We start from the raw sequence: 27050 nt of genomic DNA on the forward strand, positions 1-27050 counted from the left end.
ACGAATCATTAGAAAAGCACATTCTGCAGACAAGGGTAGACGGCAAGAGAGGAAGAGGTAGACCAACAAGAAGCTGGGAACAAGATATATGTGAATGGCTGGGAATGACAGCAACTCAAGCCAGTAGACTGGCGGAAAACCGTAATCTATTTCGCAAGAAAGTTCGGGAAGCAACGTCCTACGCAGGATCAGCTGACTAGATGACTCAAAAGTATAGGACATCTCTAAATGAACCGGTTCTGAATATCAATGGACAGTCAAGATGATTGAAAATCATGAACGATGAATTTTTTTTTTATCATAAGCTATATTTTTTCAGGGGGTCCTGATAGCTCAGTTGGTAGCGCACTAGCTTCACACGCGAAGGGACCCCCTGTCCACCCAGCAGTGATTGGACAGCTGGTTCTGTTAGATCTGACAGAAAGAACTTTGAGATAGACTAGCACCCTATCCAAACAATAGCAAGCAATTGCTATTGTCCCTTTCACTCTAAAGAAACTGGTATAAACTCCAGCTCCATTTGGCCAAATGGACAAATGAAGGACCACAATAATATATGGTCAACGCCATGTCAGATTGTTTTGCCAGCCAGAATGATGTGCATTCAAAAAAAAAAACTGTCTTTAGGAGCCATAAGGTCCCTGTTTCAGTTACTGTAAATGTAAAATAGCAATTTCTTGCTACCTTCTGAATAGGATGCTGGTTCATCACAAAGCTCTTTATGCCAGATCTATAAAATCCAGTTACACAAACAATCACAGCTGGGTGTGCAGGAAGGGATGGGGTTGGCAGACTTGCAGGGATGGGGTTGGCAGACTTGCAGGGATGGGTTGGGCAGACCTGCAGGGATGGGTTGGGCAGACTTGCAGAGATGGGTTGGGCAGACTTGCAGGGATGGGGTGGGCAGACTTGCAGGGATGGGTTGGGCAGACTTGCAGGGATGGGTTGGGCAGACTTGCAGGGATGGGTTGGGCAGACATGCAGGGATGGGGTGGGCAGACTTGCAGGGATGGGTTGGGCAGACTTGCAGGGATGGGGTGGGCAGACTTGCAGGGATGGGGTGGGCAGACTTGCAGGGATGGGGTGGGCAGACTTGCAGGGATGGGGTGGGCAGACTTGCAGGGATGGGGTGGGCAGACTTGCAGGGATGGGGTGGGCAGACTTGCAGGGATGGGGTGGGCAGACTTGCCTACTACTACAATAAATTCGTAGAATTACGAAATTTTGGCTCCAATTTAAGAACTAGTCATTAAAACTTATTCAAAAGTGAAGTTTACCAAATTGCATAATTTTAAGGAATTTGAAGAGTTCTATAATAATTGTGAGGATAAACTGTTGATTTTTAAAGTTAACTATAGCGATTGCTATTTGTATCCCCTTAAAACTACGATTTTTTAAATTTTCAAGTAGGCGGGTCAGAAAATATCTCAACTGCACCCGAAATTGATTCTGGTCCCTTTGCTTGTAAAGTAAATTCTGAACTGGCTGAGGTGGATAAACTCTGGATCTCACTCCAGCTCCATGACTCTAAAGGACTTCTCTTCAAGGGTTTTTAGCAATAAATAAACTTGATAAATATTCCTCTATTCCAGATTGTTATTATGTGTCTTATCAAAACAGTAAACTTTTGTTTTGAATTTTCTAAAAACAACAACAACAAAAAACGTAATTCTAACTCTAATATGGGTAAAAATAACAAAAGAGAGTACATATGGGTCAGCATGGCTCAGTGGTACGGTCTTTGCTTCGTACCTGAAAGGTACCGAGTTTGATCACCCGCCGCTGCAGCGCTGTGAGGCCTTGAGCAAGTCACCTCGACCTAGCTCAATTTGAGGTGATGCACTGCAACTGACGCCTGGGTTATTCCAGTCTTCACTTGGAATAGACCCTATAAAAAGTTTCCCTATGGGATAAATAAAGGGAATTATTTTAATTTATTTACTTTTTAAATATCATATGTGGCTATGTGCTCTAGTGGTATGACACTCGCCTTCAAATCTTAGGTTCGAGTCCCACTTTGAGCGGAGCATAGTTGAGTCCTTGGAAAAGGCTCTTTAACTCACATTCTTTCACCATACTCAAGTGTAAAATGAGTACCTGGCCGTTAACAGTGTTGTCCCTGTTCGAAAAAAAAAATATTGCAATATCACCTAATGGGCATCAAATATTTTGAATTTTATTAAAAATATATTTTTATCATAATGGACATAGTGAAATCTACCATCCTAACAGACTCACCCACATAATAGTTTGGTTTACAAAAGTCACAACTGGAGGCATTGACCTGGTACATGCCCTTGTTGCAAGGGGGACAATCCTCGAGGTTGCCATCAGGAGGGAGGGCTATGGAGCCTTTCGCTAATTCGCTGCATACCTTTGGCTCAATCCATTTATGAGACAATTGAGTCTAGAAGAGCAGAGATAAAGTGCAATGGATCATCAAATTGTCATCTTATTTCACTACGATCAAAGCAACACAACTGTTCTAAACCTTATTCTGTGTTGCTATGTGGTCTTGTGGTATGACACTTACCTTCGGGACCCAGGACCTTGCGATCCAAAAGCGAGTGTCATACCACAAGACCGCATAGCCGCAATCTAATGTTAACATATAGTCTGACACTACGACTTGTATTCTGACTAGTGAGGTATCAGTACTAGTGCTCAAGGAAACGAAAGATCCCCTTGTTTGTACTCTAATTGAATACAGCTCATTACTTGCTTTCTTTTTACACCTGAGTACAGTGATAGAACGTGAGTAAAGAGCCTTTTCCAAGGACTCAATTATGTTCAAACCCAGGGCTCTAAGCGGCAAATAGTTGAATCCTTGGAATATGTTCTTTACTCACATTCTCTCACCCTACTCAGGTGTAAAAAGAAAGCAAGTAATGAGTTGTATTCCATTAGAGTACAAACAAGGAGATCTTTCGTTTCCTTGAGCTTTAGTAATGATATCTCACTAGTCAGAATACAAGTCGTAGTGTAAGTCTATATGTTAACGTTAGATTGCGGCTATGCGGTCTTGTGGTATGACACTCGCTTTTGGATCGGAAGGTCCTGGGTTCGAGCCCCACTCTGAGCGGTGCATAATTGAGTCCTTGAAAAAGGCTCTTTACTCACATTCACTCACCCTACTCAGGTGTGAAATTAGTATCTTGTTGTTAACAGCATTGTCTCTGTTGAAAACATAATGTACTATCTATCGCCTAACAGGCGCCATGTCTCCTCCTACATGTTAAGTGTTGCTGTTGGCTTGAGACCCTTTGCAAAGTGCTTTGAGAATGTTTTGCGACTATTGCACTATATAAATGCTCTATTTCATGTCTTATCTTAGACAGCAGTTTAAGTCCTTATATAGTCCAATGAACCAGTTGTAAAAATAAAAACAATTTTAAAAACAAAACCTTCATACTAACATGTCATAAGCAGCTTCAATAACTTCACTCAGTTTAAGTTCAATCTGTTTTATGTCCCAAATCAACATTTGTATTCACTATAACACTTGGCCCTCACTTTTTTCCAGTGTGGCTTTCAGTGTGTGATAGTCCTTGCAAGTCCAAGATGGTCGTAATATTTGTTCATGTTAATATTTTTTGATGTCCTGTACATTTTTATCTTCTTGAATCTCTAGCTGTTATGTGAAGTGAGTTTTATCATCATTATTATAGAAAAGTGAACATTTTTATTTTTGCTACTGCATGTCCCTTTAACAAGCAAGTCTGGGTCAAGGTCGGGTGAATATACAACCATTCATCAATCAGTCAACTAACCTTTCCCTCATTGTTGCAGGGTTTCTGGTACTCGTAAAAGTCGTACTTGGTACAAGGTGGCTTCGGAAGACAGTGGGAGGCCCCGGGTTCTGTGATTAAAAAAGAAGTGCATGACAACAAAAGAGGTGTGTGTGTGTACTCCTGTTTAAAGCAAAATTATGAAAAGGAGAGGAAGAGGGGGTTAAAAATGTGTTCAAGATAGCACACCTGAGTTCAAGGCCCTTGGAAAGCAAAAGCCAATAACAGACCTACAACAAACGATAAAAAATATAGGTCATGTAATTCTCTTTATTAAAAATATAAATTCTGGTAAAAAATATTACTCAAAGCTGCTAGAATCTCTGGCTTGTAAAGAGTAATGGTCAAAAATGAAAATAATATCTTTGAAAAAGAGCAAAATACCAAACACGAAGCGTTTGGGGCTCTAAGCCAATAACAAAAACAATAAAAACATAAATACATCACTTAAAAGTCCAGCTATGTGGTCTTGTGATACGACATTCCCTTTTGGATTGGAAGGACCTGGGTTCAAGCTTCGCTCAGTGCATAATTGAGTCCTTGGAAATAGCTCTTTCCTCACATCCTCTCACTGTACTCAGGTGTAAAATGAGTACCTGGTCGTTAAAAGCGTTCACTCTGTCCGCAAACATTGCATTATCAGCTAATGAGCATCATGTCTCGTCCTACATGTTAAGTGTTACATTTGGCAAGGGACCCCTTGTAAAGTGCATTGAGCATGTCTAGTGGATATTGCACTATATAAAAGCTTTTTTTTTTTCAAATCCAGCAAAATAGAAGAGAAGGATCTGGCATGTCTCGTCCCCAAGTAATGTCAATGTTGCTGCTCAAAGCTCGAAGAAATAAATAAATAGCAATGTGAAATTGAATGTAAGCTTCAATTTAATAAATGACAACAGATAATATGGGCATTTCGGGTTTCTCGATGAATGAAACACTACAGACTAATGAGATAATGTGATAGTGGCGTTGTGAAGGTAAACCTTACCAGAGTACTCATCACTCTTGCACGGTTGACATTGAGAAGCTCCGTGCACGGCAAACGTGTCAGCAGGACAAATCTGACAGAAGGAAGAGCCACCACTGCTGTAGGTTCCATTTGAGCATGATGTACATTGGGATGTGTAAGCCACACCTGCAACAAAAATACAGAAGAGTTGGTAATATATATATATATATATATATATATATATATATATATATATATATATATATATATATATATATATATATATATATATATATATATATATATTTATGAACTCTTATATACCAGATGGAGGTCTTGATACTCAGTTGATAGAGCACTTGCTTCTCACACAATGGGACTGAGTTTGATCCCTGATGAAATAGAGATTTAACTCCCACCCCCACCCCCACCCACTCCCCACCCACTCCAACCAGCAGTGACTGGGTAGATGGGAAAACTCTGACCGCAACATTGTGTCCTTTGGTAAGGCATTTTACACACATTACCCTGCTTGATTCAGGTGTGAAGAATGCCTGGCTTTATGCTACACTGTGTGGCCTTGAGCAAGTCACTTCACCCTAGCTCATTTGCGGTTGTGGCTCTGCACTGCGACCGATTAGGTTATTCCACTTTTCTATTGGAATAGACCCTAAATACAAATTTCGCCTTGGGATGTATAAAGGGAATTATTCTGTTTAAAATTTTTTTTTAAATGTTGCTTAAATGAAACAGTAGGATTTTCATCTACAAAGAATTAAACAGAATAACGAAATCACAAATTATTGTTGATTTTCCTTTGTGGTGTAACTGCTGATCATAAATTTTAGTTGTTTTTTTTTTTTTTTTTTAAATATGTTGCATCAAAACAACAACAGAGTTTGAAAATATAGGTGACAAAATCATGGACAATGAAATCCTAAAAATCATAAAAGAATTCTATTTCTTTTTAAAGGGGTGCATGTGCGCCAACATTCCAAGCTGTAACTGCAATGCAAACTTTCAGATTTATAACCAATTAACTGCTCTATTCTGGGGAAAAAAAACTTGTATTTAAAGAACATAGACACTCACAAAATTGTCAGACTGTCAAATTTAATCCAGCTTTGTCAATCTAATCTACAAATAAGATGACTTTGATTAAGCACTCACCGGAAATTTCAATTTTCCTTATAAGAATAGGACTCGTGGCTCCTGAGTCTAGATTTGACAAGGCTCCAATGGTTCTCCATTGTAACACAGTCATGCCACTTTTCAGCTCAACCTTCAAAACGAGGCAATGAAAAAGAGAAAAAAAAGTATTCAATACCCAAGTTTGAGTACTGATTCTAGAAAAAAAAACAAAAACATTATACAGATATACATAATAAATGCATTCTATGTGTAATTCATTCAGAGTCATTAGGCTCGTGGAGCTGGAGTTTATACTAGTTTCTCTTTCTAAAAATGGATGATAGCAATTGCTTGCTACCCTTTGTATAGGATGCTAGTCTATTACATTGTACTTTCCACCAGATCTAACAGACCCAGCTACACAATCACTGCTGAGTGGACACGGGGTCAGAAAAAAAAATCTACAATAAATGCTTAAAAAGGGATTTTAAAATAAAATGAGCAGGACCAATAAATTTTAGGGTTTTATTTTAACTCAAAAGTCATATTCAATCTCTCAATAAAACATAAAAACATGACCCAAATCTAATACATGTGCCTATAAATTCAATAGTCAACCCATTAATCACCCGATATTATTACACTCAATTAGGACAGTGCATCACATTAGCAAGAAGAAGTCAAGTTGTTTGAATATTTCTTTGTTTGTAAGGCGATGTGCCCAAGCAATTTTCAGAATTTTTTCAAAGCATTTAATCTATTTAAAAAACATGCGTAGCTCAATTTGTCAGCTTTTGCTGGTGACTACTCACCGCAATAGTTGACCATTTCCCTTTGCCGGTCACTTCTGGCCATTTGTCATTTTTGTCCTTGTCCATTGCTTGACATTGTTCATTTTGAACCTATGTAGAGAAAAACAAATATGCAAAGTCTTGTTCATATTCAAATAAAGGAGAGAAAAACAGAAATATGGACTCTTTGCAAAGTTGTTCATTTTCAACCGATGGAGAGAGAGAAAAACAGAAATATGGACACTTTACAAAATCTCGCTCAAAGTTGTTCATTTTCAACCGATGGAGAGAGAGAAAAAAAACAGAAATATGGACACTTTACAAAATCTGGCTCATTTTTGACCTGACCTATGAAAAGAAAAACAGATATATGGACATTTTAAAAAGTCTAGATCATTTTAAATTTATGGAGAGAAAAATAGAAATGTTGGATCAATGGAGAAACAGACAAAAAATAAACACTGAATAAAAGTCAGTGAAAATGTAATAATGAAGAGATAAGAAACTTTAGACTATTTTTTGGTTCATTTCTTTACATCTTAATTTATCATGGAGAAAAATTTAATACTTGGTAGAGACATAACAGCCACCGGAGATGTCTGGTGGATGTCCTATTTGCTTCAAAGCCCAAAGTGGATTAAGTAAGTAAAGATATAACAATTCAATAGATCTCTACTTAACTTTGTCATTAACATTTAAGACCATAGGTTTTACAAGAAATATAAATTCTAATAAATATAAATTCTCTAAATAGTGAAACATTTTCATCGCAAAAGTGGCTAGTTTACAATTTCGTACTTTGACTTACTTGATTTGAGGTCTTTCATTTTTATTTGACAAAATCAAATTTTAATGAATTCAGCATTTTGTTGCATGGTTGATATGAGAAACATGTGTTGATGAGATTTCAGATTCAATTCCTAAAATCGTAACTGTTGTTGATGGAATGCGAATACCAAGAATCTATTCTTCTGTAAAATGTCTGAAACCTCTTTAAATGAAACAAAACCTATAACAAAAAAAATAACTATTTCATCTTTTTTCTCTTTCACTATTTTTTTAAAATGTGTTGATACACCCTTTGTATTTTGACCAATCATAAGTCTGTATATTGTTGTATTCTGGAAATAAAACTATCATAATCTATAATTTGGATTTAACCTTTTTCCTGCTCTAAGCCGCATTTTGCGGCCTAAGTAACTGTAAGATCTGGGACATAAGCCATGATTTGTAGCTTGCAAAATTAATTGTTTAATTCAACAATGAAATGAAGAATCATAAATCAAATCATAAGAGGTAGTTAAAAAGTGTTTCTACTTTCCATCAGCATACTTTACAACTGGTGTTGTTATGTTTTCATGTGCTTTCACATGCAGCTATATGGTCTGGTGGTATGACACTCGCGTTCAGACTGGAAGGACCAGGGTTTGAGTCCCACTCTGAGTAGTGCATAGTTGAGTCCTTGGAAAAGGTACTTTACAAACATTCTCTCACCATACTCAGGTGTAAAATTAGTACCTGGCCATTAACAGCTTTGTCTCTGTCCGAAAAAAATTGTAATATCGCCAAACAGTATGTCTCATTCTACATGTTAAGTTTTGCAGTCGGCTAAGAATCCTTCATAAAGCGCTTTGAGCACATTTATCGAATATAGATACTCAAGTTTTTCGCTAGGTTATTTCAACTCAAATTTTGACAACTATCCTGAAAATGGTGTGTGCAAAATGTTAAAAATCAGTAGTGGGGGAAGTATTAGAGGCATAGTGCCTATTCACTCTGTATATTGAGATGGTATGATTGAAATAGATATGATTGATAAAAATAAGATATGATTGATCTAAATATGACTGATATAAATAAGATATGATTAATATAATATATGATTGATATAAGACATGATTGATATATAAGATATGAATGGTATAAGATATTATTGATATACATAAGATATGATTAATATAAGACATGATTGATATTTACGATATGTTTGATATATAAGATATGATTGGTATAAGATATCATTGATATAATATGTGATTGATATATAAGAGATGATTGATATACGACATAATTGATATAAGATTTGATTGATATATAAGATTTGATTGATGTAAGATATGATTGATATAAGATATAATTGATATAAGATATGATTGTCTCACCGTAAAGTGGAAGATGGCATCAGGATCAGTGTATTGATACTCAAAAGTTACTTTCCCAGGTCGCACCAGTTTGGCCGAGAACAACAGGCTACTGGGACATTGAGCAGGGATAGACATAACGTAGTGGCCCCTCGGCGTCCAATCAGATCTGGTTAAAAAAAAAAAATTTTTTTTAAAGAGATAAAACATAATTGTGCGGCTATGTGGTCTAGTGGTATGACACTGGCTTTCGGATCGGAAATGTCTGCATAGTTGAGTCCTTGGAAAAGGCTCTTTACTCATATTCTCTCACCATACTCAGGTGTAAAATGAGTACCTGGCCGTTAACAGCATTGTCTCTGTCCAAAAAAAATTGTAATATCGCCTAACAGGCATCATGTCCTGTCCTGCATGTTAAGTGTTGCTGTTGTCCAGGGACCCCTTGTAAAGCACTTTGAGCACGTTTAGTGGATATTGCCCTATATAAAAGCTAAATTTTTTAAATTTTATTTTTTAAGCTCAATATTCATATTCTTTATGTTTACATACCAAGATCTTATTACAGAGAGGACATGCCAAATATTTCCCTGTTGTCAATCTGGTTTTTAAGTATTGTATTTATGTTTTCATTCCTTGTTTGTTTTTGTTGTAGGCTGAAGAAGGGTTTTGAGCCCAAAATGTTTCGTGTTAGGTAATTTGTTCTTTTTTGAAGCTGTTAAATTAATTTTTGTTTATTTCTTTCTTCAATCTTAAATGGCTTGTATTTGCCAAATGCCTCACGGACCCATCGCTGAAAATGTCCAGTTACAGTCCAATCAAAACAGGGAACAGTCATGGATTACTTTGACGAGCGAGTGCGTTCAAATCCGTTTTGAAAGTTTCCAAGCATTCAACGTTCGTTATGGACATTCAGTCATTTATTAATCAAGGGAAAAAGCTGTGTTTGTATGTGTCTGTTCTTGTAAATAGTTGTATGTATTGTGATGCATAGTATCCACGTGTAGCGTACCTATCTGATTTGCTTTTTATATAGTTGGGGATGATGATGAGTGTGTTTAGGTCATTGATAGTTTTGTGTAAGGTAACAATACGGGACAGCCCGGGCTTCTAGAAGCTTAGTATTACTTTATTAATATTCTTCCACTTCAATTTTGGAGAGAGTAATTGATATGAAAAGAAACTCTTTCGCCAAGAGTCCTGACATGCACACAGATCACTAGTTCAAGAATCTCCTTCTTCAAACTACTTTCTTTGACTTGACTTGACTTGACTTAAGCCCTTAACCCCAGTCCGAGCATAGGTCATCAATGATGCTTCACCATTTGATTCTTCCTTGGGCAGTCCTCTCCACCATCTTCCATATGTAACCGCCTCTCCTTGTTTCTTCCATCTTGCCTCTTCGCCAACTATTTATTGGCCTCTCTGGGCATACCATGTCAGAACATATCTTATGATATTGCAAGCAGGTTTTCTAAGTGTGTGTCTTATCTATCCCCATGTCCTCTTTCTGATTTGTATATTTATAGGTTATTTAATGGCAGCATCCCAAAGATCTTCCTTTCCGACTTTATCCGTCCATCGGATGCCCACAATCATACTTAGATATTTGTCTAAGGATGAGACTTTTCCGGAGGGATGACAAGTTATGCATTACTTCTACACAGATGAATCCATCAAAAATAAACTTTTTCAAACTATCTTTCTTAGGGGATGACAAATCAATTCTCATGCATTACTCTATACCAAAAAAAAAATAAACTTCTTCAAACTATTTTTCCTTGAAGATGACATATTGATTCTTATGCATTATTCTACACAGATTATTCCATCAAAAATAACTGTTTTTGATTAAGCAGAAAAAGAAAAATATAATTAAAAAATAATCCCTCAAAAAAAATTAAAAGATCAGTCTTCTTCAAACTGCAAACCTGTGAGAATGTTACTAAGTACTATCCTCCCAATCAGCACCGACTATCCAAGGAAGAGGGAAATAAATAAAAATTCCCTTTATTCATCCCCAAGGGGAAATTTGTCTTTAAGGTCTATTCCAAGGGAAGACTGGAGTAACCCAAGCATCAGTCGCAGTTCAGCGCCGCAAAGTGAGCTAGGACGAGGTGACTTGCTCAAGGCTAAACAATGAGGCAGGTAGTTGAACTTTGTACCTTTTGGGTACGAAGCAATGACCGTATTGCTGAACCACGCTGCCCCCTGAATAAATCTGACAAGTTGTGTAAGTCCTTTTCTATGTGAATTGTATGCTCTACAAATTAAATTCCAATGCCCAAAAGCTAATTTTGCAGCTTTGTTGTCATGTGGCATGGCAGTCACCTCTGGATAAGTTGTCCCTGATTTGATTCCAGCTCCAAGCAGTGCAAACCTAAATCCTCAAAAAAGGCTATTTAATCCAATTCTTTTACAGCACTCATGTGTAAAATGAGTACCTGGCCAGTAACAATGTTGTCTCTTGTCGTTAAAAAAATAATTAATATTTTTAATAGAACCTTAGAGGCACCCTGTCGTCCTACACAGTGTTGCTGTTGGCTTGGGACTGCCTTTTAAAGCTCTTTGAGCTCATTTAAAGTATATTGTGCTATGTAAAGATCAGTTTGTTGTTGTTTTTTTTGTGCATTTTTTTTTCTAGTTTAGTGGGGTTTTTTACTGACTGAGAATAAATAAAAGTTAATAACAGAGAGGAAAAAAGTGTGGCATAATTATCTAATTATCATTAATCATTTAAGATAATAGTGTGACAATGTCACCACACTAACTGATCGGACTTAAGAGAGTATAACACACATATCCTCGTTCAGCTCTCATATTGTTTGGTGTGCCAATGGCCATCTATTCAGTTGGTGTGCAGATATTGCCACACGAGTATAAACCAACCCAAACCTTGAGCAGTTTTTGTGTCCAGTAGCTCTAGACATCCAGCCATTGTGTACATGTTCTGTTTTCACAGCGAAGCCTGCTGGCAATTCCTCCCATTCGTCGAACCGCAATCCTCCACCCAGAGAATACGTCCCAGCAGGACACATGTGGCATTCTTGGTCTCCCTGAACGTCAAGGTACTCCCCAGTATTGCAAGCAAAGTCTGTGTGGCAAACGGAGATAAATAATATGTGAAGAGAGTGGGTGTGCTTGTCCAGCAAGGCAAAACATTATTATTTGGAGTCTTTGCTTTATAAGAAGTGGAAGAACAGGAAGAAGGAGGATGGGGAAGAAGAGAAGGATGGAAAGGGGGGAGGGGGAAGGTGGGGAGGAGGAAGAGGAAGATGATGATGATGATGATGATGATGATGATGATGATGATGATGATGATGATGATGATGATGATGATGATGATTAATATAACGATAACAAAACCAATAACCAATAACAACAACAGCAACAACAACAACAACAACCAGAAGAAGCAGCGACAAAAACAACAAGTAAAATTTCAAAAACAGGTTGACTATTCACCCTACAGTAGTTCTTGGGATGCTAGGCAGCCCGTGGAGCATGAATTTATCCCAATTTATGTGCTGCAAAACTGTAACAATTGCTTTCTACCCTAAGCATTTCATGTTATATATCTATCAAAATTCAGCTTTCTGTCATACCGTAAACCAGACCCATTATCTAACAAAATACATTACAATATATAGATAAAAGAGAGTCTGAAAATAATAATGAAGCTACACAGACATTGACCTGGAAAATTTCTTTATGAGCATTTTAGCATATTTCGAGATCGTATTTGCCGACTACACATGTAAAATACTGTTCCGTCTGGATTTTAAGTGATGTATTAATGGATTTAATGTTATAGTTTTTTGGCTGAAAAAGGATTTTGAGCCCAAATGTAGGTACATTTTTGGTATTTATTTTTCTTTTATGAAGCTGTCATTTTTGTTAGTTACTTTTTACAATAATCCACAGCTTCCGGCAGCTTAGTATCACTATGATGATTGAGCAACTTGAACATCATAGCGACATGCAGAAAGCATGAAACTCGAAAAAAAAAGATTTAAAATATTATAAATTTAATCAACAAAGATAAATGATGCGGACTTTCGGTTTTCCCTTTTAGCAACAGTGTTTAACAATGATGAGTTTGGCTCTTTGAAATTTTAACAATCAATTGTCCACAATGCTAATAAAGGAAAAACCAAATTATAATGATCATTATTTGCCTCTATATTGATTTTACTTTAACTGAAGCTAAGTTCTTACTCTTCATTATCACTGTTTTGTTTCTTTACTTTTCGGGTTTGTTTGTTTTGTTGTTTGTTTTTTTAAAGGGATTTTTTAAATTGTTTTTTTTTTTTTGGTTGATTTTTTTTAATGGTTCATTTGATTTTTGTTTCTTGTTTTCGTTTATGTTTTTTTAAAGTAAGGTGGGTTTTAATTTCCTTTTTTTTTTTTTTTTTCTTTTTAAATACATTTTACGGTTAGTATCAGATAAATCATCAATTTTTCATTGACAACTTACTGCAGTCCTTGCCCCTCAGTGGTGCACCAGGGGAACTGGCTGGTTGACAAAGCCCTGGAACTTTCGGTACTGATACTCTCCATCTCCCTCCACTGCTGTCACATTCTGTGTACTCGTAATGAAAATCGTCCTGTATTCGAAAAGAAAAGAGAGAAAAAATTCATAGTAAGAGGTTTACAAATCAAGAAATGTGTTAGTGGCATAAGTTCCTTTTTTTTTACTCTATTCTTTCAACAAAATTTGGACTGAGCCAAGAAAAACTTTAACATTTATATAGCGCATTATCCACTAAACAAGGGGTCTCTAGCCAACAGCGATGCTTAACTCTTTCAGCGCCATTGGCTGCACTGTGAGGCCAGAGCAGAATCTGATCTACTGGCCAATGGCCGTATAGTGCAGCTGGTCTTGAAAGACAAAAATAATAATGTAATCCAATCCTACTTTCTAAAAAAGTACTATAAATTGAACATGTAGTAAAGTATCTAATCTATTAGTCCAAGGACCGATACCACTCTTCAATGAATGGTGTTTATGTTTGGCTGTATTTTGTTTTCTGTTGTTTTACTTCCTGTTATGAATGCTATACCTATTTATTGAGCATAATGAATCTTTTGAACCTTTGAGTTGAATCCACCTTAATCATTTATCAAGTTATTACAGAACCAATAGTATCATTTCTTTCATCAGAACATTCAATTGGCCCTAGGGGGGTATCTTAATTGAGATTTTGCGCCGAATTCGAATGTCACTTTGTCTTAGCTTGTCATTCTCTTGCTGCCTCAATCGGGTGTCAGCCATTTTGTGATGGAAATGTGAATATCGCCTCAGCACTGAAAGAGTTAACATGTAGGATGAGACATGACATCTATTAGGCGATATTACAAATATTTCTCTCTCCCCCCCCCCCCCCCCTCCCCCCCCCCCCCCCCCCCCGACAGATAAAACTTTGTACAAAGGATTATCATATGAAGCCATAGAGATACTGGGGTCCTGATAGCTCAGTTGGTAGAACACTCTCTTCACATGCAAAGAGACCAACCCTTTTACTTTTATTTGAGGGGTTGGGGGGGGGGGGGGGGGGGGGGGGGGGGGGGGCTTGGATTCACCTTGACAAAATGGTAATAATACTGAATTGAAAAGAAAGGTAACAAATAACAATTTCCCCAAAAATTAAAAAGATGAGCTTTTATATAGCTAAATGTGCTCAAAACGCTTTACAAGGGGTCACTGACCAACAGTAACATTTAACATAATTTAGGACAGGACATGACGCCAGTTAGGCGATATTACATTTCTTTTTCAGACAGAGACAACGCTGTTAATGGCCAGTAATCATTTTACACCTGAGTACAGTGAGAGAATGTGAGTAAAGAGCCTTTTCCTGGAACTCAACTATGCGCCAAGCAAGGCTTGAAACCAGGACCTTCCGATCCGAGAAGCGAGTGTCATACCACAAGACGACATAGCCGCATATTTTCATATTTGTGGCCTAAAACTATAATCCAATTTCCAGCACTTTGTTCATTCCGACATAATACTGATTTCAGATGATGGGTCACAATTGACAACTTTCAACAACAACAAAAAAACTTGAGCTATTATATGGTGCAATATCCACTCAAAGCACTTTACAATGGGCCCTTAGCCAAGAGCAACACTTATACACATACCTATATAGGACGAGATATGATGCCCGTAATGCAGTCAGAGACTACACTGTTAATGGCTGGGTTCTCATTTTACACCTGAGTATGTTGAGAGCAAGAGAGTAAAACACAGTAATTCCTTTGGTAATCATCTGTCTGACTACACTCCAAGCTGGAGACTATATTCATACGATAACTTCCATATAATACAGCAACAATATTTTCCCCTTTTTGTTACAAATCCTCACTTTTTGCATTTAGCATATTTTGGCCGAGTGGTTAAGGCAATGCACTGTGGTCTGGAAGGTCCTGGGTTCAAGCCCCGCTTCAGACACTTTCGTTGAACAAGATTATTAACCCCCAATTTGCTCACTTGGACAACATGGGTGATTCCTGTTGGCAGCAGACACCTTGTTTGATGAATTATTCCTTCATGGAATGCCTAGGTGACGATATCTTATGATGTCGATGTCGTGGGGGAAGGCCATATTTTCTTTTATTTTATCATATCATCATATTTTGGACCTTAAAGCGAATTGAATATGAGAAATCATACTGGTTGGCAAGCCTGCATAGTGTTGAGAATGATGAAGTATTCATATTGTAATGTACTGATCTGCCTTCTCCAAGCCCTCTATAATCACAACTGATAATATATTTTTGGAGAAATGCAGCAAAGTCAAATGATGATGATGATGAGGAGGAGGAGGAGGAGGATGATGATGATGATGATGAAGATGATGATTATTATGATGATGATGATGAGGAGGAGGAGGAGGAGGAGGAGGAGGAGGAGGAGGAGGAATATGAGGTGAAAAAGGAGGGGGAAGAGAAGGAGGAATAAATAGGAGAAGGAAGAGGAGGGTAGAAGGGAAGGAGGAAGAGGAGGAGGGAATGGAGCGCATAGATGATGAGAAAAAAGAGAAGCATGCGCAGGAAAACAAGGAGAGGGAGAAGTGGGAAAGAAGAGGAGGAGGAGGAGGTGGTGGAGGAGAGGAGGTTGTGGTGATGGAAATGGACGATGAAAATGAGAAGAGAAGGAGGAAGAGAAGGAGGAGGAGGAGGAATGAGAGGCAGAGAAGATGGTATTGATGGAAGAAGAGCAGGGTCGGGAAAAGAAGGAAAGAGAGGAGTTTGGTGAAGGTTGAGGTGATGGAAATCATAATGGTGAATATGAAAAGGATGATGGGGAAAAGCCAGAGGAGAATGAGGATACGGAAGAGAAGTGGGAGTAAGAAAAAAAATGAGAGGGAAATGAAAAGGAGGAGATGGAGGAGAGAGAAGAGGAGGAGGAGGAGGAGGGGGAGGGTGGTGAAGATTATGGTAGTGGGAATGAGGAGGGGGGGGGTGGAAGAAGCCATATAAGAATGAGGAGGTGTGTATGAGGAGTAGAGCAGGTAAAAAGAGAGGTAAAATGAGGTGGTGGTGGCTGAAAGAGAGAGAAACCTTTACCTGAAGATTGTGGTGGTGGAAATGATAATGATAACGAAGTATATGAGGAGGGAAAAGAGCAAATGGCAAAGGAGGAGGAGGAGGAGGAGGAGGATGAGAGGGGAGGAGGAGGAGGGAGAGAAGGAAGATGGGGTGGGGATGAGGAGGATGAGATGGGGATGAGGAGGAGGAGGAGGATGAGGGGATGATGATGATGATGAGGAGGAGGAGGAGGAGGAGGAGGAGGAGGAGGAGGAGAATGAAAAAGATTAGGCTGGTGGTGCTGCTGGTAGAAGAAGTAGGGGCGGGGCAGTGGAGACAAGGGGTATGACCATTATGTCGTTATGGTAAATGCTAGGCCCTGTTAACCTATGTGGCTTAAAAAAAAAAAAACAACAACAAACTATTTGGACACACTTTACTAATTGATTCTATGAAAATTAGGTAGAGATAGCCTTATTATAATATAATCAATTTAGAAAGAAACTATTTCTCTTTTAGTTTTAGATAACATCTTTATTATGAATGACTGTCTTTCTATATGAGGTAAAAATAAAGTAGTTTGTTTTGTTCTTTTCTTTCAAAATGACAGTAAAAGAGTAAAATTATCCTTCGTGCACGTGGACCTCGTCCTTAACGTGTGAAAATTGGGACGCAAGACACAAACAGTACAGAATGACAAGAAATTGGGGGGGGGGGGGGGTCAAAGGGCAAGGGATCCATTCCTGTTCCTACCCACAATATTACTCAACAACATTGCCATCCGAAAATATAACGGACAAACACACAAAGCTATGTGTAACCTTGAAGATTTATACTCTGGTTAATAGATAGAATGCGCTTGGCCAAGGAGTTCACAACATTGTCATCCGGAAGTATAAGGGACCAACACACAAAACTCTGTGTAACAATGAACTTTACTAGTATGGTTAATACAGTTTAGTGAGAACAACTCACAAACGCGGATGGCAAAAACAATAACAAAGGCCTGAGTTACGTCATCTTCGAACTATCTATAGATAGAATGCGCTTGGCCAAGGAGTTCACAACATTGCCATCCGGAAGTATAACGGACCAACACACAAACTCTGTGTAACCATGAACTTTTATAGTCTGGTTAATACAGCTTAGTGAGAACAACTCACAAACGCGGATGGCAAAAACAATAACAAAGGCCTGAGTGACGTCATCTGCATACTATCTATAGAGAGATAGAAGTTGACGTCACTCGGGTCTTTGTTATTGTTGTTTTTTTTTTGTTGTTGTTGTTTTGTTTTTTTTGCCATCCGCGTTTATAGATAGTTCGAAGATGACGTCACTCAGGCCTTTGTTATTGTTTTTGCCATCCGCGTTTGTGAGTTGTTCTCACTAAACTGTATTAACCAGACTATAAAAGTTCATGGTTACACAGAGTTTGTGTGTTGGTCCGTTATACTTCCGGATGGCAATGTTGTGAACTCCTTGGCCAAGCGCATTCTATCTATAAGGAGTAATTCTCACTGAACTGTATTAGCCAGACTATAAAAGATTATGGTTTTGTGTGTTGTTCCGTTATACTTCCGGATGACAATGTTGTGAGTTTCTTAGCCAAGCCCACCGTATCTGTAGATAGTTCGGAGATGACGTCACTCTGGTCTTTGTTATTTTTTATTTTTTTTGCCATCCGCGTTTATGAGTAATTCTCACTTAACTGTATTATCCAGACTTTATCCGTTCATGGCTACACACAGTTTTGTGTGTTGGTACGTTATACTTCCTGATGGCAATGTTGTGAACTTCTTAGCCAAGCGCATACTATAGAGTAAAAGACGGTTAAAGTCTGGATAATACAGTTAAGAGAGAATTACTCATAAACGCGGATGGCAAAAAACAATAACAAAGACCTGAGTGACGTCAACTTCGAACTATCTATACAGTTTAGTGAGAATTACTCATAAAAGACGGATGGCAACAACAACAACAACAAAAAACCAATAACAAAGACATGAGTGACGTCAACTTCATTATATATAATATTATAAGGTGCGCTTGCCAAAGAAACTCACAACATTGCTATCCGGGAATATAGATAGTATGTGCTTGGCTAAGAAACTCACAACATTGCCATCCGGAAGTATAACGGACCAAGACACAAAACTATGTGTAACCTTGAACGTTTATTGATATTGTCTGGTTGATACAGTTTAGTGACAATTACTCATAAACATGGATGGCAAAAACAATAACAAATGCCCTAGTGACGTCAACTTCATTCTAGCTATAACGGACAAACACACAAAACTAAGTGTAACCTTGAAGGTTTATAGTCTGGTACAATTTAGTGATAATTACTCATAAAGATGGATGGCAAAAAAGCAATAACAAAGACCAATGTGACGTCAACTTCATTCTACCTATTAATCAGACTATAAAAGTTTAAGGTTACACATCGTTGTGTGTGCTTGGTATACGTCATTGATGTTATGCGTTTACTTTAAAAATTCATAACAATGCCAAGCGGATTTTCAGTTTAATACAATTTAGTGAGAGCTACTCATAAAAATGGCTGGATAAAAACAATAACAAAAAGCTGAGTGGCGTGAATTTGTTCTCTCTATATCCTGCTGGCGGATGTTGTGAGTTTGTAAACTAAACGCATAGTATCAATAATATGTACTATTCTACTTGGAACCACCCTTTGTACTATATATTATAGTATATTATTATTATAGTATTATAGTATATATTATGTATACACTTAAATGGGACAGTTAAAATAGACGTCTGAGATCCCCAGCTGCTTTATCGTTAATTATAATAAATAACGTACCCCGTACCACACATAGTTTGATATCATTGGCCTTCTTAAACTTCTTTCGTGGTGTGGGGAATATAGAATATATATTACTTACATTACAAATATTATGATCAACTTTCTGGTAAGCAATGTTCATTTTTGTCGGCACAATATTTCAATTATAGCATTCAAATATTTGAAAATAATAATTTTTTAAATTATTAATAACCATGACTTGATGAAACGAGGACGACTGTGTCCTCTTTGTCCTATACTATTTTTAATCACAGCCCAAGAGACCAGCTGGTAGGGGCAAAAATAAAAATAAAAAGATTATCGCCATAGTCATAGATTGTGTATGACTCTAGCTCTAAGTAGACGTCAATAACAATAATATGGCAGTCTAGAAAACAAATGTTTACCTAAGATATAAAAGTATAATTAAAATCAATTACCAGATGACACTGTTTCAGGCAAAATGTGTTGGTAACGAATAAAAACCAGAGAAATAAGCCGATAATCTCTTTAGTACGGTGATCCATGTTTTCTCGTTTCAATGCTATATCGATTGTAATGAACCTGAGCACATGCAGTCCTTGCAAGATGTCACCACAACGAACACGGGATGGCGAGAGTGAGCAGCACAATAATGTCACGTCACACTGCGCGAGCTCTCAAATGCCCGGCGAGACACAATACACACTACTGTAAGCTGTACTACTAAGCTAGGCTACACACATAACATGAAACAACACACACACACACGCGCGCGCTGTCCTGCTGCTAAATAATTGGCACCGTGTCGCGAACACAACACGATGTGAACAAGTAGCCCAACACACTAGATATCAAAGAATCCGATCAACCAGTGGTCCAGTGCTTTTTGCCTACTCGACCTGAACCAGTGGACAGAATAGAAGAGCCTCAATAAATGGAACCGTAATCTACACTCAGCACAGACCGAACACATGATAAGAATGAATGACCTACGCGTGTGTGTAAGTGTATCTGTGTGTGTGTGTGTGTGTGTGTGTGTGTGTTTGTGTGTGTGTGTGGATTGGTTTGGTTACCTTTTAATGGCATTTTTATCAGTGAAATTAAGTCGATGACTGTTGTACTGGGGGTTAAGCTCTGGTCGCGAGACAAAAGATAAAAATTTTCATTATCAGCACCGTTGTCAAACATCATGTTTTTTTCCATGTTGTAATGCTATACCTGGGAAACGACACAATGTGATTCAAATAATATTCCTATTGTGCGATTATGTGGTCTTGTGATAAAAAAAAAAAAAAAAAGTTGAGCTTTTATATAGCGCAATATCCACTAAACGTGTTCAAAGCGCTTTTCAAGGGGTCCCTGACCAACGGCAATATGCAACATAAAGAACGAGACATTACGTCTGTTAGGCGATAATACATTATTTTCCGACAGAGACAACGCTGTTAATGGCCAGGTACTCATTTTACACCTGAGTACGATGAGAGAATGTAAGTAAAGAGTCTTCTCCAAGGACTCAACTATGCGCCGAACGAGACTCGAACCCATGACCTGCCAATTCGAAAGCGAGTGTCATACCACAAGACCACATAGCCGCAAAGATAAAACAGTTGTCTTCGGATCAGGATGTCCAGGGTTCGAGCTCGTCAGCGCGGAGTGAAGTTAAGTCATTTGATAAGGTTCTTTACTCACATTATTCTCTCACCCTACTCATGTGTAAAACGAGAACCTGGCCGTTAATATCGTTGTCTCTGACGGCGCCCTGTTTTGTATTAGTGTTGATGTCGGCTAGGGATCCTTGTAAAGCGCTTTGGGCAAGTTTAGTTGGATATTGCGCTATATAAATGCTCTAATTATTATGCCGGGGAGTTTAAAATGCAAAGAATTTAATTTATAGTCCAAAATTATTTGAATTTGGGGCTGGGGGTGGGGTGTTCTTTTTTAATCGAAGACTATAATCAAGATTTTTTTTTTTTTTACGTTACAAAAACAAACATCTCGCATTTTATGATCATTTCTATTACAGAACTGGGAGTCCCGATAGATAGCTCAGTCGGTAGATTACTCACTAAACACGCAAAGAAACATTGGGTGCAGTCGAGACTTTCTTTTTTTGATTCCCCCCCCCCCCCCCCCCCCACCCCCCCCCCCCCCCATTCCTGTTGTCCATCCAGCTATGATTGGGGAGATAGGTCTGTTGGAAAGTACTTTAGATTAAATTGAGCTTTTATATAGCGCAATATCCCCTAAATGTGCTCAGAGCGCTTTTCAGGGGGTGTCTAGTCAACCGCAACATTTAACATCCAGGACGGGACATGACGCCTGTTAGGCGATATTACAAAAGTTTCGGACAAAGACAACGCGAGGTGTTAACATTTTAAATGTTTTTTGCTGTTAACTGGAGAAGGGTTTTGAGCCCAATACATCCCCTGTTGAGTATTGCGTTCTCTTGGAAACTGCTATAATATTCATTGTTGTTCGACAGGTTACTTCGCTCGAAGCCCAGGTTTGAGCATGTTTTGCCAAGATGAGGGTCATTTAAACAATTATAAACAGCCTCTCGGAATCAATTGGTCTAAGAATTCACCCTGAAAAGTCAAAGGTCTTGAGGATAGGTACGAGTCAAAGGGAGCAGATCAAAGTAAAAGATCAGGAACTCGAAGATATAGACACTTTCTGCTATCTCGGAAGTATAATTGACAAGGATGGAGGCACGGAAGCAGAGGTGAAAGCACGAATAGGAAAGGCACAGGCTGCATTCACATCTTTGAACAAAGTTTGGAGAACTAAAGATATCTCCCTTCAACTAAAGCTAAGACTTTTCAACTCAAACGCGAAGTCTGTCCTACTGTATGGATGTGAAACTTGGAACGCATCACAGGCATGAAATAGGAGGGTACAGATTTTCGTAAACAGGTGCATGCGTAAGCTACTCAGAATAAAATGGATGGATAGAATAAAAAATGAAGAAGTATGGAAAAGAACACAGCAGAAACCAGTGGGAGAGGATATAGGAAGAAGACGATGGAGGTGGATTGGACACACGCTAAGAAAGAATGACTCAACTATAACAAAGAAAGTATTGGACTGGAACCCTCAGGGCAGAAGATCAAGGGGAAGGCCACGAGGAACACGGAGAAGAATTAAAGAAGTTGATATACAGAGAAGTGGTTAGACCTGGAATGAGATAAAAAAAAAGTTGGCTCAGGATAGAGAAGGATGGAAACTGTTTGTCTGTGGCCTATACCCTGACCCAGGGTGAAAAAGGCAATGATGATGATGGGTCATTTAAATTGCTCGATAGGACGAGTTTTCTGGCAAAATTTTAAAGTATGGGTTTTTCCTGAGTACGGCAGTCATGACATGGATTCTCTATAAACATTATAAAAGACTTGAGCATTTATATATAGAGAGAGCTATATCCGTTGCATGTGCTCAGAGCACTTTACAAGGAGCCCATAGCCAGCAGCAACAGTGAACATTAGGAGATATTATTATAACGCATGGAAGACGTTATTATATTTCTGTTTTTTGTTGGGTTTTTTTTTTAACAGAGAAAAGGCTGACATCGACGTTTACATAGGTCTGACACCTGAACCTACTTATGGGCCTAGTTTAACATTGTTGTAGTCATTTTTGGGGGGGAGATTTCTATTACAACAATGAGCCCATAAGGAATTGGGTTATCAGACCTGCAAATAAGTGCACGGCGAATGTATCCCACAGATCGACTGTTTGCTATTTTGTTCATACAGTGTTTATTATTATTATTATTATTATTATTATTATTATTATTATTATTATTATTATTATTATTATTATTATTATTATTATTATTATTGATCATCAAAAAGAAATCTATGCATGCTTTATCGATTACGCAAAAGCATTTGATAGGGTACAGCATGGAGAATTGATGACATGTCTGGAAAAGGCAGGCATTGATGGCAAAAATATACGGCTAATAACCAATCTATATTGGCATCAAAAAGCAGCCATCAGGATTCAGGGCGATCTGTCACCTTTCACGCCAATTAAAAGAGGAGTTCGGCAAGGATGTATCCTCTCTCCATATCTATTTAACCTGTACACAGAGTTTATCTTCCGTAAAACCGAGCACATTCCAGGTATTGTTATTGGAGGTAGGAGAATAAATAATCTGAGATATGCAGATGATACAGTATTGTTGGCATCGAACGAGACAAATCTACAGATCCTTGCAAATCAAGTAAACCTGAACAGTACAGCAAAGGGTCTAGAGATGAATGTTCAAAAGACGAAGGTAATGGTCATGTCAAAGAAGCCTGAAAAAAGCGCAAAAGTCCAAATTAATAATCAAAACATCGAACAAGTAGATTCTTTTAAATATCTTGGACAGACAATGACCAACAACGGAAAGAATGAGCTGGAAGTGAAAAACAGGATTGCTATAGCTAAGTCGAGGTTCAGTCAACTGAATAACATTCTAACTTCGCAACAAACGCAGATGAAAACGAGAATAAGAATACTCAAATGTTATGTCCACTCAACACTTTTCTACGGCTCAGAAACATGGACCTTGAACAAACAAATAGAGAAAAGAATTGAGGCCTTTGAAATGTGGACTTTCCGTCGCCTTGGAAAAATCAGTTGGAAAGAAAAGAAAACAAATCAAGAAGTCTGTGACATCCTTGATATCCGACCGACCCTAATGAAAGTAATAAAAACAAGAAAACTTAAGTATTTTGGACACCTAAGACGCCATCAAACTGTCAACAAGGACATTCTTGAGGGTAGAGTTGAGGGGAAAAGAGGAAGAGGCAGGCCAGCAAGAACTTGGATAGATGATGTGAAGACATGGACAGGATTGTCGGCAGCCGAATGCAGTCAGCAAGCTGTCAACAGGGAAGATTGGCGTGTCATTTTTAATAATAATAATAATAATAATAATAATATAATAATAATAATAATAATAATATAATAATAATAATAATAATATAATAATAATAATAATAATAATAATAAATAAATAATAATATAATAATAATAATAATAAATAATAATATAATAATAATAATAATAATAATAATAATAATAATAATAATAATATATAATAATAATAATAATAATAAATAATAATAAATAATAATAATAATAATAATAATAATAATAATAATAATAATAATAATAATAATAATAATAAATAATAATAATAATAATAATAATAATAATTACAAATAATTAAATAATAATAATAATAATAATAATAATAATAATAATAATAATAATAATAATAATAATAATAATAATGATGATGATGATAATAATAATAATATGTAATAATAATAATAATAATAATAATAATATAATAATAATAATAATAATAATAATAATAATAATAATAATCATAATCATAATAATAATAATAATAATAATAATAATAATAATAATAATAATAATAATAATAATAATAATAATAAATAATAATAATTACAATAATAATAATAATAATAATAATTAATAATTACAATAATAATAATAATAATAATAATATAATAATAATAATAATAATAATAATAATAATAATAATAATAATAATAATAATAATAATAATAATAATAATATGGTTTTTATATAGAGCCTTACCCCGAATCTCAACAAGCTCAAAGCGCTTAACAGTAACAGTAACTTTCACTCACACATACAACCACTCAACAACCACAGTGTGCGGCTAGGTATTTGGTCTAGTGGTATGACACTCGCTTTCGGATCGGAAGATCGGCTCGGCGCATAGTTGAGTCCTTGGAAAAGACTGTTTACTAACATTCTCTCACGGTACTCAGGTGTAAAATGAGTACCTGACCGTTAATAGCGTTGTCTCTGTCGGATAAAATTGGATTAGACATCGCCTAACAGGCGTCATGTTTCGTTCTTTATGTTACGTGTTGATGTTGGTCAGGACCAGGGCATACACACAGTGTGTTTGCCTTGTCAGGGACCCTTTATAAAGCGCTCTGAGCACGTTTAGTGGATGTTGCGCTATATAAAAGCTCAACGCTCAGCTCAACTCAACCATTCAGTATGAAACAAAGCAATGTATAATTCTACAGTGCTACATCTTAAAAGAAACGTTTAAAGATTAAAAAAAAAAAAAAAAAAGAATCCTGCATCAGTATTGTCTCTGATATATCGTGGAAGAAGTTCCAGATAAGTGGTACCAAATATCCAAACGCATGCGGGCCAATTTGCTATTCATTTTTGGCTTCACAAGAATGTGATTATCAGACTTCTGGCTGGGACGAAGAATTCAAGCATGTCTGATGAAATTGCTTGATAGCCCAATCAGCTACACTGTTACTAATTCTGTAACAGTATGGGATGTTCAATAAATTTTTTTTTCCCTTTCTGTTCATTTGTTTGTTGCTGCTGTTGGATTTTTATCATAATTAGATATTATTATTATTATTATTATTTTTCGGTAGGTTTTTGTTCGTTTGTTATTTTTTGTGTGGATATTTTGTTTCTCTATAGTACTTTTTGTTGTTGTTGTGGTTCTTTTATTAACATCATCATCATTATTATTATTAATCATCACCATCATTATTATTTTGATTATTATGACCATCATCATTATAATGGTGATATTATCAAGCGAGTAATATTTCTTTAAAAACATTGGTGTTTTCAAAAATTTGTCGCGCGAGAAAAAATGGTTTAGGTCTATGAGCATATATTATTTACAGGTCTGATTACCTAACGTAATTATGGGCTTGTTTAAAAATTGTTGTAATAGACAATCTAATACTGTGTGTGGGTTTGAGGGTATTTCCATTACAACAATGAGCTCATAACTAATTTAGTAGTGTCGAGCGGAAGTCTCGATGATACCTCAAGTCATCGGCCACCAACACTCAAAACTTCCCGAACTCGATGACCAAGAAAAAGTCGGGAATTCCCGAGAAGTAGCACTTCAACTGAGCTTTGGATGGCTTTTTTGTATTAAAACTTAAAATACATTAAATAAATTCACTTTGTATAATAATAAAACATTGATACCTATAACCATTTTGATCTATTTACGACGTTTGTGTTTTGTTAGCTGTTTAAAATATGATATAACGTCAATACCCAATACCAATGACTAGGTATTGAATGAAAGCACCGATGACTAGAGCGATGCTCGAGACTTTTTTGAGTCTCGAGACTCAAAAAAGCATCGAGACGCAAAAAAGTCTCGAGCTTCGCTGGAATCATCGCCGACGAGAGAGGGGTGAACAATGCAGATAGTACACATTGTTAGTAACGCGTGCGTCGCTCGCGCAGTATAGTCTCGAGACTCGGGACTCAATACGAGAAGCATCGACGACCAAGATTCTCGAGACGAGAAAAGCATCGAGAACTAAGTGGAGGTCGGGAAGTTCTCAGTCGTCGATGACCTGACTTCTCAAAACCTAAAGCGTCGACGACCTTTTGGTGACCCGGTTGCCCTCCCCTATAATTTAGGCTATCAGGCCTGCAAAAAAGCAGACGTTGTCGGTATCGATTAAATTCATGAAGAGAAGTCATGACATGTCATGGAACTGGAGACTTCATTTCTCTTTATGATTTCCAGTTTGTAATTTCGAAATTCCATCAAAGTCGTCTATGTTTTGTATCTTAACTAAATTGATTTGGTATTACTTTTTCAAACTTTATTGATATATTTACATTTAACGTAGCATAATAAATCAAACTTTTTACTAAATTTCAACAATATTTTTAGGCAAGGGGGTAAATAAATGATACATAATAAAGGAAGGTATTTTCACACAATTTTGGTATTTCTTCTGTGGCTCATTTGACGCATTTTACAAATATGATCTGGCATTAAAACATTTTTTTTCCCTAAACTCTATTTACAGGAGAGCTATACCGGCAAGGCGCGAGCAGGAATGGCTTATATTTGAT

The 27050-nt window shown here is 37.1% G+C and overlaps 1 protein-coding gene across 2 annotated transcripts in view; it reads right to left on the minus strand.

Moving 5' to 3' along the window:
- Positions 1-20097, minus strand: part of LOC144975437 (endosome/lysosome-associated apoptosis and autophagy regulator family member 2-like) — a 43157-nt gene extending 23060 nt beyond the window's left edge. The window contains exons 1-9 of one of the 2 annotated variants that reach the window (XM_078919502.1): positions 19583-20097; positions 13275-13404; positions 11693-11891; positions 8822-8969; positions 6681-6770; positions 5908-6019; positions 4777-4923; positions 3771-3859; positions 2239-2407 (exon numbers count right to left, since the gene is read on the minus strand). In XM_078919502.1, the coding sequence (XP_078775628.1) occupies positions 2239-2407; positions 3771-3859; positions 4777-4923; positions 5908-6019; positions 6681-6770; positions 8822-8969; positions 11693-11891; positions 13275-13404; positions 19583-19669 (1171 nt within the window). In that variant the 5' untranslated portion in view covers positions 19670-20097. The remainder of the gene's footprint in view (positions 1-2238; positions 2408-3770; positions 3860-4776; positions 4924-5907; positions 6020-6680; positions 6771-8821; positions 8970-11692; positions 11892-13274; positions 13405-19582) is intronic. The other variant, XM_078919501.1, reaches the window with a different exon arrangement.
- Positions 20098-27050: the final 6953 nt, after the last annotated feature.

The sequence above is a fragment of the Berghia stephanieae genome, chromosome 6, assembly GCF_034508935.2.
Source record: "Berghia stephanieae isolate SIO BIC M18660-M18661 chromosome 6, UCSD_Bste_1.3, whole genome shotgun sequence".
Classification (NCBI taxonomy): domain Eukaryota; kingdom Metazoa; phylum Mollusca; class Gastropoda; order Nudibranchia; family Aeolidiidae; genus Berghia; species Berghia stephanieae.